Genomic DNA, 20,513 nt, shown 5'->3' with positions numbered 1-20,513 from the left:
TCAACTTAAAGTCGCTTTTCCATTTATAAGGAGAAGTTTTAACTGAGTTTAATTTTGTATTTAAACTCCTCCATTCAGCGTTCCACTTGTTTCATACTATGTTTGTTAGACGGTTTTTAACATCTGCCACTCTTACAGGAAATGCATCCAAGTCATCGCAGACTGTTGCCTTTCTGGCAGCTTCGTCTGCGATTTCATTACCTGTAATACCGGCATGCCCTGGAGTCCATACAAATACGCATCGCTGTCCTCGTTGTTTTAGTACGTATAAAATGGACAGGATGTTTGCAATTAGGACATCCTTAATGTTCTTGTTCCGAATTGCGACGAGTGCACTTAATGAATCGGAACATATTAGCACTCTCTCTTCGCAATAGTGTTCAGTGTAGCGAAAAGCTTGCTGAATTGCAGTGAGTTCTGCCGTGTAGACACTGGCTACATCTGGCAGTCTCCAAAAGTGGGCTTCTTCATTTATATATATCGAGCATCCAACACCATGTTCGGTTTTAGAACCGTCAGTATAAATTCTAATATGTTCTTCGTAACTACTGACGGTTGCTAAAAATTCCTGCTTGATGATCACTGCTGGTTTCTTTTTTATTTCTCCTTGAGAGAGATCCAAACTTGTATTTACCGCTGGCAAGAGCCATGGCGGTATTTCTCTAGTAGAAATTGCTAGTGTCTCTGGTATAGCAATTTCATATTTTCTTCTTAATTCGTGGTACCTAATTCCGGTTGGTCTGGAATAGGTAGCACGATGTTCATATACTGCAGCCATAGGATGATTCGTAAACAATTTATTATTTATATGAGCAGGGAAAGCCCATACATTTTCTGCATATCTTAACAAAAGGATCTCTCTTCTATAATGTAGTGGCATTATTCCGGCTTCAGACATCAGACTAGCCGCCGGACTTGTGCGGAAGCGCCTGTTGCATATCTTATTCCGCTATTATTAACTACGTCTAACTTTCTTAAGTGCGACTTTCTAGCGGATGAATATACGATACATCCGTAGTCTAGTTTAGATTGAACCAATGCTTTATACAATCTCAATAATGTCTCTTTGTCTGAGCCCCAATTTAAATTCGATAAACATTTTATAATGTTTAGGGCTCTTTTGCATCTATCACTCAAGTCCTGTATATGTAATCCCCATGTAAGGGATTTATCCAATACTAGTCCTAAATATCTTACGCTATCTTTATATTGTATTGGATTATCGTCAATTGTCAACGCAGGACTTTGATGAGGAATTCTCTTCCTACAAAAGTGTACACAGCACGTTTTCTCTGGTGAGAATTGGAATCCGTTGTTCCTGGCAACTTCATTTAGAGCATTGATCGCTCGTTGCAATTTGTACCTCACCATAGCAGTTTTGTTGCTGGCATACACGATTGCCAGATCATCAACATAGACGCTTTTGTTGCTGATTTCTACTGGAATGGCTAGTATCATTTTATTAATGGAAATGGTAAACAAGGTACCGCTCAACGGCGAACCCTGCGGTATGCCATTTTCCAAGATTCTTTCACATGAATATTCATTGTTGACGCGTACTTGTAAGGTACGGTCATTCATGTAGTTGCTGAGCAATATAGGCAGATTGCCACGAATGCCCCATTCATGTATCTGGAGCATTATACCATGACGCCAGGTCATATCGAAAGCCTTCTGAAGATCAACGAAGACTCCGACACAATGTTTCCTTTTAATAAAGCTGTTATATATAATGTCCTCTAAGCTGATCATTTGATCAGTGGTAGAATGGTATTGCCGAAAACCTGCTTGATACGGTGATATCAGATTTTCTTTTTCCAAAACCCAGACGAGTCGATGATTAATAATTTTTCCAGTATTTTTCCCATAGCACACCTCAAAGAAATAGGACGATAGCTATTGGGGTCTGTTAAATTTTTATTTTATTTTGGTACTGGAACAACATGAGCTTTTTTCCACTGCTGCGGGTACGTTCCATCCCGCCATATTTTATTATAAAGTTCTAATAATCTGCGTTTTGCAGTGGTATTCAGCTGCCTGATCATATTATAATGGATTTCATCCGGACCACCAGCTGTGTTACCTGCTTTTTCCAACGCTTTCGCGAATTCTTTCATTTTAAATGGTACATTATATGAGTAATTATACTCAGTTCTAAAATTTAGTAGACCTTCGAGTTCTTCTTTTTTGGTTCGAAAACCTTCCTCGTAGTTGGCCGTTCTGCTGGCCTTTTCGAAGTGATTGGATAACAGCTCTGCAATTTCATATGGAGTGTCTTTTATTTCATCTTCATCTTTAAGGCTAGTTATGGGAGCAAAATCATTACGCCCACAAATCGCCTTCATTTTCCTCCAAACATCTGATGCAGTAGTAGTTTTGTCGATGGATGACATGTATTGCTGCCAGGATCGTTTTTTCGAGTCTATCAGAAGACGTTTTGCATACGTCCTGTATTTCTTAAAGGCAACAAGATTTTCTATGCTAGGACGCTTCTTAAAGGCGTTATACGCCCTTTTCTTTCTTTTTATAGCTTCACTTATTTCATCGTTCCACCATGGAACGGGTTTTTTCGTAAGTTTCCCAGATGTTTTGGGAATATATCTCGATGCCGACTTAATTATTGCATTTGTTATGGCGTCGATATCGTCTCCGATAACTCCAGTTGTTTTCGGGAGTATCGTTCTAGCTGTGAAGCTCGTCCAGTCTGCCTTTTCAAATAACCATCTTTTAGGGATGGGATATATTGTGCTTGTAACATCAGTTACAATTTGCGCCGGGAAATGATCGCTTCCATGCAGATCGTCTATGACATGGAAGCTGTACCTCGGTGCTATCGATCCGCTTATAAGTGCAAGATCTATACAGGACGTCGATCCATCTCTGGCATTGAAAAAGGTTCCTGATCCGTCGTTTAAAATAATAAGTTCTGAATTCATCAGGAACCCTTCCAGTTCTCTTCCACGGGGATCTATTCGATCTGATCCTCAAAGAGAATTATGAGCATTAAAGTCACCCACCAGTAAAACAGGTGGGGGAAGCTCGGAAATTAGTCTTGCTATGTCATCCTTATTCCAATCAAAATACGGCAAGTATATGCTGCAGACAGTGACCTGGAGCGGACGCTTCATTCTAACGGCGACCGCTTGTAGGTTTGTGTTTAGAACAACCGCTTCGGTGGTAGCTCTAGTCGATGTTAATATAGCTACTCCACCTCTAACTCTTACATTTGGCGGTTGATCTCGGCGAAATATATCGAATCCTTTTAATTTAAAATTTTCATTTCGGCGGAAATGCGTTTCTTGCAGACATATACAAATCGGGTCTACGTCATGTACCAAGCGTTGGAGCTCATGGATGTTTGAAAAACATCCACTGATGTTCCATTGTACAATCGACTCGCTAATTTTTAATTAAATTATTGTCTGGGTTTTCCTTTCGGCCATCCTTTTTTCCTTTTCTTCTCCATCCTACGAACAGCATCGTGTTCGCGGAGAAGGTCGCCGCCTGTAAGGCTTCCGGTCTCCGTATCGGAGACCACGAAGCCGCTGACGACGACAGGCATGGATCGGCGCCGGTTCCAGGCGCCGATTGAGAGGCGGCAACCTGGCCGCTCCCCAACACGGGGGTCGCACCGTTCACCGCCTGTGGGAGGGGGGACACTCGCCCCCCTGTGTGATTTTTTGTGGCCTCTGAGGCTTAGAGGCCACTTCAGTTACAGGAGGCTTGGGAGCCCCCATAATAGTTTCTGTAGGTATCACTTTTTCCTTGTCATCAAGAATCTCACTGAGTCGGACTTGGCATTCTGCTTTGGCGTCCGTTTTCTTCAGAACAGGAGCAGCTTTCGGTGTTTTATCTTCGGGAGGAGGCTGTACTAATATCTTTGGCTTTATAGGATCTTTACTATTGAAAGGTTTCATTTTATTGTCAATAATTCTTTCGATCATATTAGCCAAGGTCGGAGCAAGTTTACTGATGAGTTGACCTTCATCGACAGCAACTGGAGCAGGGACAGGAGCGGCAACCGCAGCCTGAGCGTACGCTGTTGTTGCTCTAGGCTTACGGGCGTTAACTATCTTCTTTGCATCGAAGTAGCTGACCTTTTGCAGGGTTTTTACTTCCTGCACATCTACTTCATCTTTGTAGACAGGACAATTCCTTGATCTACAAGAATGCTCCTTTGCAATTGATACATGTAGGAGGCTCTTTACACGGCTCTTCCTCATGCACCTCTTCACCGCACACGCATATTTGCGGTCTTTCGCATCTAAGAGCGGTGTGGCCAAAGCGTTGGCACTTAAAGCACCTCATTGGCTGTGGGACAAATGCCCGCACATCCAAACGGTGAATCCCTGCTCTTATCTTTTCCGGCAAAGTAGGCCGGTTGAAAGTGAGGACATGAGAAGCTGAGGGTAAGACCTCACCGTTCCTTCTCATGTTCAATCGACGGCACTCTATTACTCCTTGTGCTGCCAGTTCCTCTACAATCTCTTGCTCCGAACAATTTAAAAGATCCCGACAGACCACAACACCCCTTGAGGTGTTGAGCGTGCCATGGGGATCAAAACGTACAGCTAGTTCTCCAATTTTCTTCAGTCCTAGAATCTTCTGAGCCTGTATATCATTAACAGTCTCTACATGAAGTCCCGTGAAAGTTTTTCTTATTTCTTTTACAGGGCCTCCAGCACATTTGTTTATTTCTCGAGCGATGAGGAAAGGACTCACCTTTAAGAAATTACCTTCTTCCTTAGTGATAACCAAATACTTAGGTTTTGGAATGCTGCTCTTGAAAAAAGCTTTCTGCAAGCTTTTCCTAGCCTCAATCTCAATCCTTCTGGTTTCTGCACTCTTTCGGCGTTTCGCCTCAAGCGAAACGGCCGGTTCTAAACGAGGTTCTGACTGTTGTTTTTTTTTATCTTACGTTCTCTACATATATCAAAACCATACGATAGATTTGCCCAAATAATATAAAAAAATAAATAAATAAAAAAATAAAAATATTTCCCTATTAAAAGATAAAAAACACCACAGAAAATGCAGAAAGTATTTATTTTCTTTATTTAGTCGAGTAAAAAGCACCTGGTTTTAAATAATTTATATTAAGCAACTAAGTAAATATTAACTTAACAAATAAATTCGAAATGTGTGCTAAGATTAAAATTTGTAATTGTGTGTAAAATAATATTACATTAACAGTATTATAAAAACGTATTATAAAATAATAATAAGTCAGCAGTATCTTTTACTGACTATAAGATTAAAATTAAAAAAATGCGGTAAATGGAAAATTATAACTTTTAACCGGAAATTTTGTAGAAATTCTTGCGAATAAAATATAAAATATTTTATTATTGCTTAGGTTTATCACAATGAAAATAAAATAAAACATTATTTTATTATTTTTATTGTAACCAATATATGACTAACATTTTTGTTTTCTTGACTGTATCAGTAATGTAATTATGCTAGGTAAACTTGTTAAAACAATTCAATACGCTCAACCGAAAATATATAACTATTTCTGATCAGTTTATAATTACGGAAAATGTAAAAAAATATTTTTTAAAAATTTATATTTACATATTTACGTATTTTTGAGAATGGAGAAACACAAATAACTAGAAATAACATTAATTTTTAGATATGATATATAAATGAGAACAGGTTTTTTGTTCAAAACCAGAAGCAATGTATATAGTATTTAAATATTTAAAGTACGTGCATTTTTGAGTCTTTGTATTTAAATATAGCGTATGATTGAAATTAACGTTATATTTATACGTAACATATTACATTATGTAGAATTACATTAAAATGGGATTCTAAATTAATTTGACGCAAAGCTCAACAAATTATGCTAGTGTTATAATAGAACGTGCAAAGAAATAAGCTTTCATGCAATGTTAATAAGGTAATTAATTAAAATTAACTTCATTTAATAATTTAAATAAAATAATTATTAAACAATAATAGTAATTAAAATATGAACAAATAATAACAAGTAATTAAACTAATAATTACCGAAAATAGTACAGTTCTGAATATCTAGTAAAAGCAACAAAATTATATATGTAATAATAATATATGTTTCAAAATAAATGGCGGAGTTTTAAAGCTGTGTAATATTTCTCAAATTTTTACAAGTTTCACATACACTGATTAATTATACATAAAATGAAAGAGCAACTCAAACATTCTAGCTATACTCAAGCTATAAAGCCTACAGATTATGGTTTGCTTCGCAAATGATATGGTGCACAATTTCGATTAAAACTTTCTTTATTGTGTCGTATTCAGTGACGACTATTCATTCGTGTTAATGGACATATACTTAATAAATACTTTTATTAAGTATAAATAATTTTTAATTAGTTATTACGAGCTGTTATATCCACTCGATGAGCTTGAAACATGTACTTTCATAATAATGTTAAAAAATTTGATAGTAATCTTACTCTATTTCCAAATTATTTTTCTTTAAACGTATTTTTAAAAAATGTATTTAATTTCTGCATTATTTCCCCCCCCCAAAAAAAACAAATAGAAAATACATTTTTCAAAAATTATTTTTAACTCGATTTTACAACGTGTGAAAAATACAAAAATTTATTCTAAAAAGTTTCTAATTCCCTATTAAGTAACATATACATTTTTTCATGTTTTTTTTTTTATGAACAATTTTTCAGTTGGTAATCCGTTTTGAAATAATAACTACTTCTACGGAAATTAACTTTTTTCTTTAAAAAAATGATTATGTTGAGTATGCAGTAATAATTGTAAATAACAAGTTGCTCAAATATTTCGTATCAGTACTAGTCGCTGTTGCAAGACGATGACGGAAGGCGCCTTATTTTAAGAAAAGTAGTCTAGAATTGTAGATATATAGTCAAATTTATTACATGATCATGAAATTTTCTCATTAGTTAAAATAGGAATTTTTAATTTTTCCTTTAAATAGCATTTCGTTGTTGCATAAAAATATTCATAATAAAATTAGGGTGGTTAATTGCTGTTAAAAAAATGAACGGGAAAATTCTTAAAATAAAAAAATAACCATTCCGTATTAAAGTAGTTATAAATAAAAAAAAATAACCATCATAACGGAAAATTTTTAATTTACAAGTTAAAATTTATCGAGGGCACTGTAACGAAATTAAATATCAAGCAGTTTCTAGGATATATTAAAAATTTTTTCTTTTCACACTGGAGTAAAATCGAGTTATTTAATACAAGTAGTAATAAACGGTAATTTTCTTACAGTTCATTTGAAGAAAAATTTTAATGCTGTAGTTTAATAGAAACATGACTGGGGAATAAAATGAACGCATTTTAGGATTTTTATCATTCTTATGAAACAACACATTAAGCCATCAAAATATTTGGTGAAAATAAAATTAGTATAACTGAAAAATTATACTAGTATTCTAGCATAGCAAAAAATCCCTATTGTTCTAAGTTATACATTCGTAATATAACTGAAAAAATGTTCTTAGTAATCAAATTAATAATCAATTCACGAAATTAAAAGTTGAAAAACCTATTTAATTGATATAACTCACGTGACTGGAGCTGACTTTCATAACATTAACTTGATACTTTCCTTGAACTGATTATAAGAAATAACTAATAAATATATTAAAAATTATACATTTTTAAGTAATTGATCTAAATTTATAAATTAATTTTAGTTGAATTTGTAGTCAATTTTATTATCAAAATAATCGATAAAATTTGAAGCACAACCACAATTAACAAATCGTTAAATTTCTTCGAAAAAAATTGTTATACTAAAAAAAAGTAGGTAAATTTATTTACAAATATCAATTAATTTATTCTGAAAATATTTCTAAAATCTTTCCTTTAACTGAAATATGATGTAATTATTACAACAAATTATTTACACTAATCTAATTTAATTAAACTGGAAAGTAGTAAATATCTTTGCTCAAAATAGAATATAGAATTACTCTAATTAAGAAAAAACCTTAAAAAATAGTACAAATTAATTAATTTTACAAAGTATAAGACATAAATATAATATTTTTAAGTTTTAATTTACCTGTTAGCTTCATCATCAGAATAATCAACTTCTGGAGCCGGAGGGGGATCGTTACTAAAACCACTGTCATTAGAGCTATGTAAGGAAGCATTTGCTGGAGGTTGTCGTTTATTTGGGGGTTGACGAGAAGCAGGAAGAGTTTGCGGATGGGGTGGAAGAGGTGGTAATGGTGGTGGAGCGCGTCTGGCTCCCTGCTGAGGGGCCACTGGAGCCGGGACCCCTGGGGGTCCTGCACTAAAAGAATTCTCGTTCCCCGATCGACCCTGAAAAAGCATAGATATACATAGAATAAAATGACACACACACATACACAAAAAAATATATGTATATACAACAACAATACCGTCAGCAAACAAGTTACGAATTCTGAATGAAACGTCAGTACTTTTCCATTTCGTGATGTCACATCAGAATGTCATCTCTAAAGTTAATAGAAAAAATAAATAGATAAAAAAATATCTGAACATTCTTTGCATCCAAAAGATTAATTTTTAAACTACAACGATAACGGTAGTACAATTTTATGAATCCCCCTAAACTGAAAAGGTTTTTGCACGTATTAATACATCTACGCTTAAATTTCAGTTATAAGAAAAAAATAAGTGACTTTTTTTCATTAACTTTCCTTAATTACATTTTAAAAGTTGATACCGATTTATTAGAAACTCTGATCTTCATGTGATGTAAAGTTGCGGTCATAAAAGCCGTAAACAAATGGATATTTGGAGAATCAATACACAGAACATATTTTGTAATAGATCGTCAAGACAATAGTTTTATAGAAACATCATATAAATATTATAGGCGTTTAATTTATAATTTTATAGAAAAAAAAGATAATTTTTCACGATAGATCATAAATCTTCTTGAAGTTTTTCAAGCAAAATCTATAAAACTCTATTTTAAATGAAGAATAAACTCTACAGGTTGAAAAAAAAATTAAAATGTAAAACTAATAATTTTTAGGGAACAATAAATTACATTATTAATTAATAAAGCTTAATATTATTCTGACCTGATAACAGCTTATTTATAACATATTAGAAATCAATAAATTGAAAACAATAAAAAGTTTAATAAAGTTAACAAAAATTATAACTTTAAAAGACGATATAAATGTTTAATGAAAACAAATCTCATCCAGTTAACTCCTCATTTTGAGAAAACTTACGAAAAAAATTCATTTTTATATCTTAAGTCAATGAAAAGTTAAGAAAAATATTATAAATATCGAATTTTTAGCAAAATATTAATTGGAAATTTAAAAAAAAATAATTTAATTTTATTATTACAAACAGTAATTATATCTTAAAATAATATTAATAAAACAAATTTAATAAAATAAGGAAGTTTTCCTATCACATTTAGTGCTGGTCTCCGTGGCGGAGTGGTAACGACTCGGCCTTTCATTCAGAGGGTTCCGGGTTCAAAGCCGCCTGGTTGGTCAAACAGAATTTTTTATACGATACAAATTTTATTTTCATATTTCTCCACGTTACAAGCTTCTTTGTTGTAAGTTTATATGGTGAATTAACTCATTAATTATCAAACCGATACGTACGAAGAATATGTACTGTTACCTGTTTTCAGATCTTATTTTTTCTAAATGAAGCCATTCTGATGATTATTTTTTAGGTTATAAGGAAACTTTTTCTGGTGGTCATTGTGTAATTGGAATATAATTCTTTATTTTATTGAAATCATTGTGCGTCATGATTATCATATTAATAATACTTTATAATTAGCATAGAGTCATGAAACTTTGGAAAATATTTGTTTGGCATGTAATTTAAGTAATTAGAGAGTTATGAATGCTGGATATAAGTGGTTTATTTATTTAGGGTTGAAAGGTAAAAAAATGGGGTTTTAGTGAATAATGCCAAATTTATAAATACTGTGTAACGCAGGATTATTTAAATGAGGTTAGTTAATTGAATTATTTAATTTTTAAAAGAAGGTGGCATCCCTGCTAAATTCTCACTTTTTTTTAATCTTATTAAATGAATTCTTCTAATGCTCTATTGCTGTTAGTAAGTCTAGTGTTAGCCATCAGTAAGAGACTCAAGATATATTTAACAGATATGTAAAATTAATGTATAAAAACGATACATACATGAAGCGTAAGTTTGAATATTATAATAAAAATAATTTGAGATATAATCAAAACAAAGACTTTTATTTATTTCAGTGAACTAGCGAATAAAATAATACTTAGAAAATTTTAACCCGATCGAGGTATTAAACTAAGGCGGCAAATTATTCGACAATGTAATCCACGTATGTTTTTTTGAAAACTTTTTTCTTTTGATTTATTTTACCTCCGGGTCTGCAGTCAAACAATTCATTCCGCAGAGGATGAGATGAGTGTTTTGTATCGTGTGTGAAAAATGCCATGCCTGACCGGGATTCGAACCCAGAACCTCCGGGTGAAAGGCCGAGACGCTACCACTCACGCCACCACTCACGCCACGGAGGCCGGCATGTTTTTTGAAAACTAAATCAAATTAGCAACCCGATTGATTATAAAAAATATGAACAGTTTTATACTGTTATAATCTTTTGACGTATTTTTTCGGAAATTGCTTTTTAAGAAAGGACGGATCATAAGATATTACAAATAAAAAAAATTTTGGAACTTTCAATCTTGAAAATTTACTTTTACTTCCATTCTACCGGACCAAAATTGACCAACCTATCGTAATTTAAAAGTTAAATGGCTATTTCATATTTGTAAGTGATTATCTGTTAAAAAAAGAACGAAAAAATTTGTTTTTCCAAAGGGTTGAAAAAGAGATAACGATAATATTGTTCTAGTCAGAAAAACATAAGATTACTTAGATGTTATAATTTTTGAGTTATTCCCGAAAAAAGTTTTTTTTATCCCTTACCAAAAAACAAAACTTTTATCTGCCCGTCGAGAGACTACAGTTTTGTAAATTAATATAAAAACAAATATTTAAAAATTTTTCATTGTACCCTAAATTAGTTCCCTGAAAAATCTCTATTTACTGTAGTACTATTAATTAAAAGAAAAAAGAAAAGTTAAAAGAAGAAACAGACTTATAGGCCACATCCTGGAATAGTTGCTTTAATATTGGAGGGACAGGTAGAAGGGAAAAACTGTGCAGGCAGGCAACGTTTGGAATATGTAAAACAAATTTTTAAGGAGGTAGGATGTAGAGGGTATACTAAAATGAAACGACTGGCACTAAATAGGAAATCTTGGAGAGCTGCATCAAACCAGTCAAATAACTGGAGACAAAAAAAACTATTATTATTTTTATTATTTATATAACTATAAAACTATTTATTCGTATTCACCGGTATAGTATTTAAGCAAAAAAAAAAAAAAAAAAAAAAAAAATTGTAAGTATGTAAATTTAAAATACAATAAACCTCAGTTTCAGAAGGATACTACAATGTTTGATGTAACTATGTCAAAGAAAAATTAGTCTCTTTGAAATCTTTTAATATTTTACAATTTATAATTGTTGCGTTGATTACACTCTTATATAAGATAATGATTGACTTACGCATAAAAAAATAAAAGATGAAAACAAAGTTGTTATAATTTCATGGCTTTGGTTATCTATTCTTATATAATTGAAAAATAATTTATACATGAAAAAAGTTTAAAAAATTAAAAAAAATCGATAGTTTTAAACTTGATCGGTTTCTCCACCCTTAAAATCATCTCCCAAGAAAATTATTTCCTTATTTTACCTTTACTATATTAAAATGAATAAAACAAAAACAATTCCACTGAAATATGTACATCTAACTGAAAGTTACCTAAGATTAATTTTTGGAGGTGGGGAGTGAATTATGATGAATTTATATTGTAATATAAAAGTTTAATAAACCAAAAAAAAAAAAAAATAATTTCCAAAAATCGATATATTTAAACTTTTATCGGATTCCTTATTTCCCAATATTGCCCCCAAAGTAGTTTTATTGGGTCATTTACACTACTACTATGTCTAGGAAGACAAAAATAATTCGATTAAAAATATACAATAAGTGGAAAAAACATTTTTTGATTTTGGTGAAAGGGGAGAATTTGAGGTGACAATATGTTTTAAAGTGGTAACATGAGCATGATGAATTTACTGAGCTTAGAATAAAGTAGAAATAAATTTCCAAAATTTGGAGAAAACTGTCCCCCAAAGAAACTATCTACCTCATCCCCTGGAGATATGACCCCAAACTTCTACAAACTGTCCCGCATACAAAAGTCTCTGTGACAAATTTCATTAAAATCGGTTTATCCAATCAAAAGTTATTAAGCTTCAAACACACCAACACACGTACATACGTATGTATTTTATAAATAATAAAAATAATACTAATAGTTTTTTTATCTTCAGTCATTTGACTGGTTTGATGCAGCTCTCCAAGATTTCCTATTTAGTGCTAGTCATTTCATTTCGGTATACCCCCTACATTCTACATCCCTAACAATTTGTTTTACATATTCCAAACGTTGCCTGCCTGCACAATTTTTCCCTTCTGTCCCTCCAATATTAAAGCGACTATTCCAGGTTGCCTTAATATGTGGCCTATAAGTCTGTTTCTTCTTTTAACTAACAGCACTACAGTAAATATAGATTTTTATCAGGAAATTAATTGAGGGTACAATGAAACATTGTACATACATTTGTATGTACATATGTGCGTTTTTTTTTTGTTTTTTTGGGGTCCCTGGGTCATAAAACGTCGAGAAATGAAAAAAGTCCATACCCTTTTTTTGATTGACTACTATATTTTCCTTTTAGCAGAATAGCTCTAGAACTATGACATCAGGAATGAAAAATAAAATCGATCTCAAAGATTAGTCGTCTTTAATATAATTGATGTGGTGGCTTATTAAAAAAATATACGTAATAAAGCACTTATTCACAATTAGTTTAAAAACAGAAACCTACTGAATTAGAAAATAATTAAAATTCCTAAAATGTCGGTTTATTCATTATTTTTCTATTTTATTATTGTGTTTATTTGGGATAGCATTAAATGTATTGAGAGTTCCCACTCCAATAATTTTAATCGGCAATATCGAATTTAAATTACTACTGCGTGATGTTTCAATTTGATTCACTAGTTCAATGACAGCCATGTGTTTGTATATATATATATATCTACATATATATATATATATATATATATATATATATATATATATATATATATATATATATATATATATATACATACGAGTATACTTATATGCTACATTTCTATTTCCTCCTTTCGACTCTTATTTCAAAATTTTTATTGTTTACAATACCAAATGATCAGACGTATTTTTTTATTAATCAACGAAAATAATTCTTTTTCTTTTAAATTAAAACGAAACAATAATAATTTATAATATTTTTATCAAATCGAATCGTAATTATTTAAAATAAAATTACTGTATTGACAAACACGTTTATTTTATTTGGTTTTTACATTATTTATTTTCCAATAATTTTTATTTGTGTTACAGAAAAAATTATGGTCATTCAATAATTCTCACCGGAAGTTTTGTATTTGTCAAATTTTGAGCCCCCTTGACTTCTAAAATAGTAAAATTTCGATTATATAATTTTCTGTATTTATATGTGTTTATGTGTAAGTATTGATCTAACGATCTAAAGATTCGGAGATTTTAATTCGAATAGAATTAAAATCACCGAATCAATTTATAATTTACAAATCGTGTTGCAACACTATTATTTAGAGGAATTAATTCTATTAATTTAAAAAAAAATTCAATTGATTATATTATGGGAATAATATTATATTATGGGATAATAATATTATATTATATTATGGGAATTCAATTGGATTATATTATGGGGTATTTATAACCTCCAATTCCAAAGTTGGAGGTTATAAGAAAAAACTGACAACAAAATTGTAATATTTTCATTATATATGAAAAAAGGATTCTGTTTTTTGAGGGTACAGGTAAAGTATGATAAAATTTTATTGCAATATTATAAATAAAAATACCAAAAAATAATAAACCAAAAATATTATGAAGAATACAAAAATCTATAATTATAAACTTTTACCGGGTCCTCCAATATTGCCCCCAAAGTATGTTTTAGGTCACTGCACTAATATTATGCCTAGGAAGACATTAAAAAATTCAGTTAAAAAACATGCAATGAATAAAAAGATACCTTTTTTGTTTATTGTGGAAGGGGTATTTTGAGGCAGGCAAAATTGTTTTTAAAATGGTAAGATAAGCTAAAACGGTAAAATGATAAGATAACGGTAATGAACTGAACTTAGTATAAAGTGTGGTTGTTATATTTGCAAAAGTTTGAGAAAATTGACCCCCAAAAAATCCTTCACTTCTGGAGAATAATTATACCAAAAAATTACCCGATATACACGAGTCTCTGTACAAAATTTCATCAAAATCGGTTTACCAGCCAAAAGTTATTAAAACACAACACACATACATACGAAGATACTCTCACGTTTTTTGTTTTTTGAAGTTCCTGGGTCATGAAACATCGAAAAATGAAAAAAACGCACTCCCCATTTTTTGATTGATCATCAATTTATAACAAAAAAAATAAAAATTTTATTTGCATATGGATTATCCGTACAGTACGTATGAAAGCATCCGGATAATTTGAAAGTACTTTTTTTATGGCCATTATCAATAAAGTTCTATTTTAATTAATTACAAAATTACGTATGGCACCTATAAAAAATATTTCCGCAGATATTGCTCCTGTATAATAATAACGATGTTATTTTTAATAAAACGTATAATTTATGAAATTTATGTAATTTACAGATAAAACTAATACATAAATAAAAAAAGGAGTTTCTATTTAAATTATACGACTTATTCGATTATTCGACTTCTTCTATTCCTGTCTATTCTGAGCTATTATTTTATTATGAATGTATTTCACAAATGCTATATCTTCAAAATATTTATGTACTTCAATCTTTATCTTTAATTTTCGTTATAAAATTAAATATTCCGATTTCTGTAATGCATTATGATATACTAGCCAAATTGTTTAGGTGAAAATTATCTAATTTTCACTTTAACCTTCCCCTCTCAAGAGAGGGCAAAATTATATTTTAAAAATTGCAATTCTTTTTTTTAAAAAAAAAAGAAAAGAAAAATTGGTTTTTAATTCTGAAGTTTTCCTCAAAAAAGCAACGTAATAAAACGCAATACGTGAGACAATTATTTTTATATTTTTAATTTCTAAATCCAAGTTCTGATACAAAAATCGTTGTTTCCATTGGTAAATTTATAAAAAATTAGTTGTTATATAATTTTATTTTAAATTATTTCCTTGACTGGTTTGAGGCAATTCTCCAGTTCTCAATGGATTCAGTAAAAAGCTTTGATACCTGTTAATAAATTTTTATATCATTTATCATTCTTTTGCAATTTTATTGCTTTAATAAAAAAATAAAAAGGGAATTCTTTAGTGATAATATGCTCTTTATATTAAAAACTGAGACAAAATATTTATAGATTAATAAAAATCTTAATATCAACAAAATTAATTTTTATTAGCATGATGTGCATAATAAAATTATATTTATAAACATCAATGAATGAGGAATGTGAAAAAATTTACAATTTTTTATAAGAAGAATTTGATAAGTTGTAAGTTTTGACGATCAAGTAAAGCTTTAAAAAATTTTTATTTATTAATCTGACCAGGATGAGATGAACGATTTTGTAGCATGTGTGAAAAATGCCATTCCTGACCGGGATTCGAACCCGGGACCTCCGGATGAAAGGCCGAGACGCTACCACTCGCGCCACGGAGTAAAATAATAAGTTAATTTATTATTACAGTACTTTCTGTTTTATTTTATTAAAAATTACGGAATACATTAGAATTATTAACTTTTTAATTCATTTATGTATTGATAAAGATAAAACTCTTTCAAAATTTTTTAATAAAAATTACTATTGAAAAAAAAATCTAAATAAAAATATTTTATTTTTACAAAACGATGCAAATAAAATAAACAAGCAACAGTTACTGCAAAATAAAGGCTTCCCCTAAATAGCAACGGACCACCACCCCGTTTCAAAATGTACATTTTTGAAGATTAGTAACAAAATTCCAGAAAACTACTAATTTGGTAAACTAAAGTCTTTGGTTTGTTATTTATTTAATTTACAAATAATTGATATATTTAATTTAAAATATAAATAATTTAATATATAATATGGTTGGAAATATGATGCAATTTCTCAATATAACAATAATATGTTTCAGATTATTAATCGTATTTGAAACTCGATCTTCGTTATGATTGCACAATACCGTCTGCTGATTAATTAATATTGATATGCATGACAACAAAGTGAAATGGTTTGTAACTGTGAAAGCGATTGTTATCGAGCAGATACTATATAATCGATTAATTTGATTATCGCTAGTTAAATATTACTTGGATATAACAGTTATATTCATCATGGAATTTACGAATATAAATCTGTATTGGTAAATAAAACAAAATATCTTTTATTTTCTCGATCGATTGATTAAAAAAATTTCATTTCTAAAATACAATATTTAAAATTAGTTAAAAATTCTTTTTTTTTATTAAAAAAAAAGAATAAAATTAAAAATTGTAATTAAACTTTAATTACTTTTATTACTATAAAAATCTGTTTTATGATGCTTAAAAACATACAATAGGTGCAAGAAGAATAATCGGAACAAATTTTTTTATACCCCGCATGCTGACCACGTAAGATATCTAGGGTTCCATCTGGACCGTCGTTTGACCTAAAAACATAATGTGAGGGAAAAAAGGAAGCAGCTGAACATTAGGATTAAACAGATGTACTGGTTGTTAGGCAGGAGGTCTCAGTTGTCATTTTCTAAAAAACAATTAGTTATTATACAACGTACTTTTGAAGCTGGACCTATGGTATCCAGCTTTGGGGAGTGAGATGTTAAAGCAAACGTTGAAATTATCCATCGGTTCCAGAATAGATTAATTAGGAGCATAAAAGGCGCCATGATTTATGAGCGAGGTCAATGAGTATCTGGGTTTGCCATACGTTCACGACAAAATTCAACGATTCAGTTTGAAATGTAAGTACTGGCTTAATAATCATGAAAACTATCTAGCTGGGAACTTACTGGATAAAAATGATAATATTAAACGACGCTTTTGAGGATATTAATGACGCTTGAAACGATGAAATGTCTTGGATGTAGGACATAATGTGTGATTATGTTTGTAACTTTATTTCACGTTGTTTTATTTTTAACTTTTTTTAGTCCATGTTCATTTTCATACAAGGAACATATACGATTGCTTATATGGATTCTTTTTGAGAGGTTTCATTGGAAACTTCTCTTTCACATCATTGATTTCTCATCTAATTTAATTTTATTGCAGTTTTAAATATAAAACTGATTGTAAATAAAACTTTGAAGCAAAAGTAAAATAAAATTTCTTTAGAAATATCTTTTATTTCAACCAACAAGATTTCACTACCAATCTATTCTTTTTTTTATGTTTCGTGGGAGAAATGAAACTTTATTACAGTAAATAAAAATTTACCCAAATAAAATAATATCTACGCATATATCTCTACACACATACACGTTCACACACACACACACACACACACACACACACACACACACACACACACACACACACACACACACACACACACACACACACGCACACACACACACACACACACACACTATCGCTCGCTCGCTCGTTCGCACACACACAATCTAAAATAAAAAATAATATTTTTCTAACAAGATAAAGCTTAACAATAATTTTTTTGTGTTTTCTGCTTTATTTACAATCAGTTCCTGAAAAATGAAAGTATAAGTGAATTAAACAGTGTAATAATGACATAAAAGGAAGCCATTCAGTGATACCTCCCAAGACAATATAAACATTTAAAAAAAGTATGATACAACAAAAAGTATAACGAATAAAAATATAACTAAGCGTAACAGAGTACAAACAAAAATTAACTGTTAAGAACAAACAAAGTTAAATAGTAACTGTGATGAACGAACAGATGAAGTTCGGCGCTGATTCTTAAATAATTAAAGTTATAAGTTTATGTTATTATCAGTTTTTTATTATATTTGAAAATACTTTTGTATGTATAAATTTAATGTTTAATGTACTTGAAATATTAAATGAATTATTTATTATTATTATAAGTCGAGAACTCCCCAATGGAAGACGTTAAGCATTAATGATTCGTATTTATTTCGCTCGGCATTCTTCTTTTCCCTCCAAAATTCTTTCATTCTTTCAGAAAAGGCCTTCTTCCGTTCTTCAGACCATTTCGGACGATGATGTTTAGGCTTCGGCGCTTCTGGTTTAACTTCCCATTTATCTATTTTATTTCTGTATGTGTTTCTGTCTATGATCCCCTCCAGCGAAATTCCGGCGTGTTCTAAATTTTTTCGTGTTTCTGCGAGCCAGGGGATTGCAACTTTTAATGATGTTAAGTACGCGATTATTAATTTTGCCTGCAAAGGTGTCCGAATAATTTCATTCATCTTTTCCTTATGTCAGTTTCGATGTTACAGAATACTTCAACAATTTTGTTCGGTTGTAATCTGCATCCTTCTTCGGTTTGTCTCGGTCCCAATATTTTCCTTATAATCTTCCTTTCCTGTTTCTTTATTTCTTCTATTTCGGTTTTCCTATTTAAGGTCGATGTTTCACCGGCATATAATGCTGTGGGTTTAATAGCTGTGTTGTAATGCCGGATTTTCGTTTGGCGCGAGTGGCAGTTCTTGTTGTAGAGATTTTGCACTAAACCTAGAGCTTTCCTGACCTTCTGCAGACGGTCCAATTGACTTGGTTTCTCAGAGCTGTTCGGCGTAATAATTTCTCCAAGGTATTTAAAGTGAGGGACTTTATTTATTACTCCATATTTTGTGTTTAAATTTGGGATTTATATTCTGGAGCAGATGAATACTGTTTTTTCAAACGAAATTTGCAGTCCCACTTATTTGTTTTATCGCAGTCCGTTCATCTTCCGCAAGGATTGCCAAATCGTCTGCAAATACCAGTTACGGGATACTTAAATTAATTTCGCGAATTCCAATGAAATCGATTTCCAGTATTTTTGTTGTTTTTTGGGTTTATCTTCCAACTCTTTCCTCACTTTGTCCAATGTGATGTTAAATAGCAGGAGGGAGAGTCCATCCCCTTGTCACACTCCCGTCTTAATTTCAAAGGGATCTGAGATTTCGCCCACAAATTTTATTTTAGATCTAGTTCCTGTTTGTTCTATTAATCTTCGAGTATTCTGATCTAATCCTCTCTCTTCTAGAATTTGGAAAAGAGACTACCTGTCTACGGAGTCGTAGGATTTTTTGAAATCTACAAATGTGCAGATTATGGGTTTGCTTCTGTTGTTTTTAATTTTGATGATCGTTTTCAGGCTGAAGATCTGTTCCGGGCATGACCTGTTAGGTCTAAAGTCTGCTTTATTTTCTGATAGGTATGGTTCCTGCTGTTCTTGTGTTCTAGTTAAGAGGCAGGATGGTAGGATTTTATATGCGACCAGTAAATGGGAAATTTCTTTGTAGTTGTTTACGTCTGTCTTATCGCCCTTCTTAAATAATGGATGAATTAAAGCGGTTTTACAATCTTCCGGGATCTTTTCTGTTTGCCAGATTTCTTGAATTATTTATCTATTATTAAATGTTTATTATAATTGAATTATGAACTGGAACTGTTACTGAATACGATTGTACATAAATAATGCGATTGCCATTTGCAGACGACTGGCTGGAACTAAACAAGAGTGACGACTGAAGAATGAATAATGAATGACCACAAGAATACGACGGAGCCGTTGCTTTTCAGGTGCCGAGTCTACCGAAAGGAGCCGTGTGAACTGTCAAGAATCGAGTAACGTCGTCAGCAGCCGAATGCATACGAAATGAGCCGAGTGTACTGTAAATATCCGAATAAATCCGACCGAAGCCGATGATATTTAAATTTAAATATCCTGTTAAATACATTAAAGCTCTAACATTTAAACGACAATAACAAAATATAAATATGTAAAGAGTATTTAAAAATTAAAGAAACCTAAATCTGAACAGTAACATAATTTAATATAGGTATATAAACAATAAAATTAAATGGTTAATAAAACAGATCAAGCAACTAAAGTATTAAAAAACGTCACAGTCATATATGAGAAAAAGAAGACTTATAACAAATTAACTCTGGTCACATATAAGAAACAAAATCAAAACCACGTAAACTAAACAATTCATAATAGAATGAAGAAGAAAAAATATGTATCAAAATTATCAGAAGTTAAGAAAAAAAAAATATATATATGTAATAAATAAATAAATAAAAAACGTTCCGGTTTGTATTGCATATGATTTTTTTTGTCGCCCATAAAAGTGAATATCATTCGATCAATAAAAATATTAATGTAACCCAA

At 31.1% G+C, this 20,513-nt stretch overlaps 1 protein-coding gene across 1 annotated transcript in view; it reads right to left on the bottom strand.

The window, feature by feature from the left end:
- Nucleotides 1-20,513, bottom strand: part of IRSp53 (Insulin receptor substrate 53 kDa) — a 1,008,929-nt gene that overhangs the window by 8,067 nt on the left and 980,349 nt on the right. The window contains exon 14 of the mRNA XM_075375577.1: nucleotides 8,057-8,319. Within this exon, the coding sequence (XP_075231692.1) occupies nucleotides 8,057-8,319 (263 nt within the window). The remainder of the gene's footprint in view (nucleotides 1-8,056; nucleotides 8,320-20,513) is intronic.

The sequence above is a fragment of the Lycorma delicatula genome, chromosome 9, assembly GCF_047948215.1.
Source record: "Lycorma delicatula isolate Av1 chromosome 9, ASM4794821v1, whole genome shotgun sequence".
In the NCBI taxonomy this organism is placed as follows: domain Eukaryota; kingdom Metazoa; phylum Arthropoda; class Insecta; order Hemiptera; family Fulgoridae; genus Lycorma; species Lycorma delicatula.
Note: the sequence above shows the minus strand (reverse complement) of the source record. Positions and strands in the feature narration are given on the sequence as shown.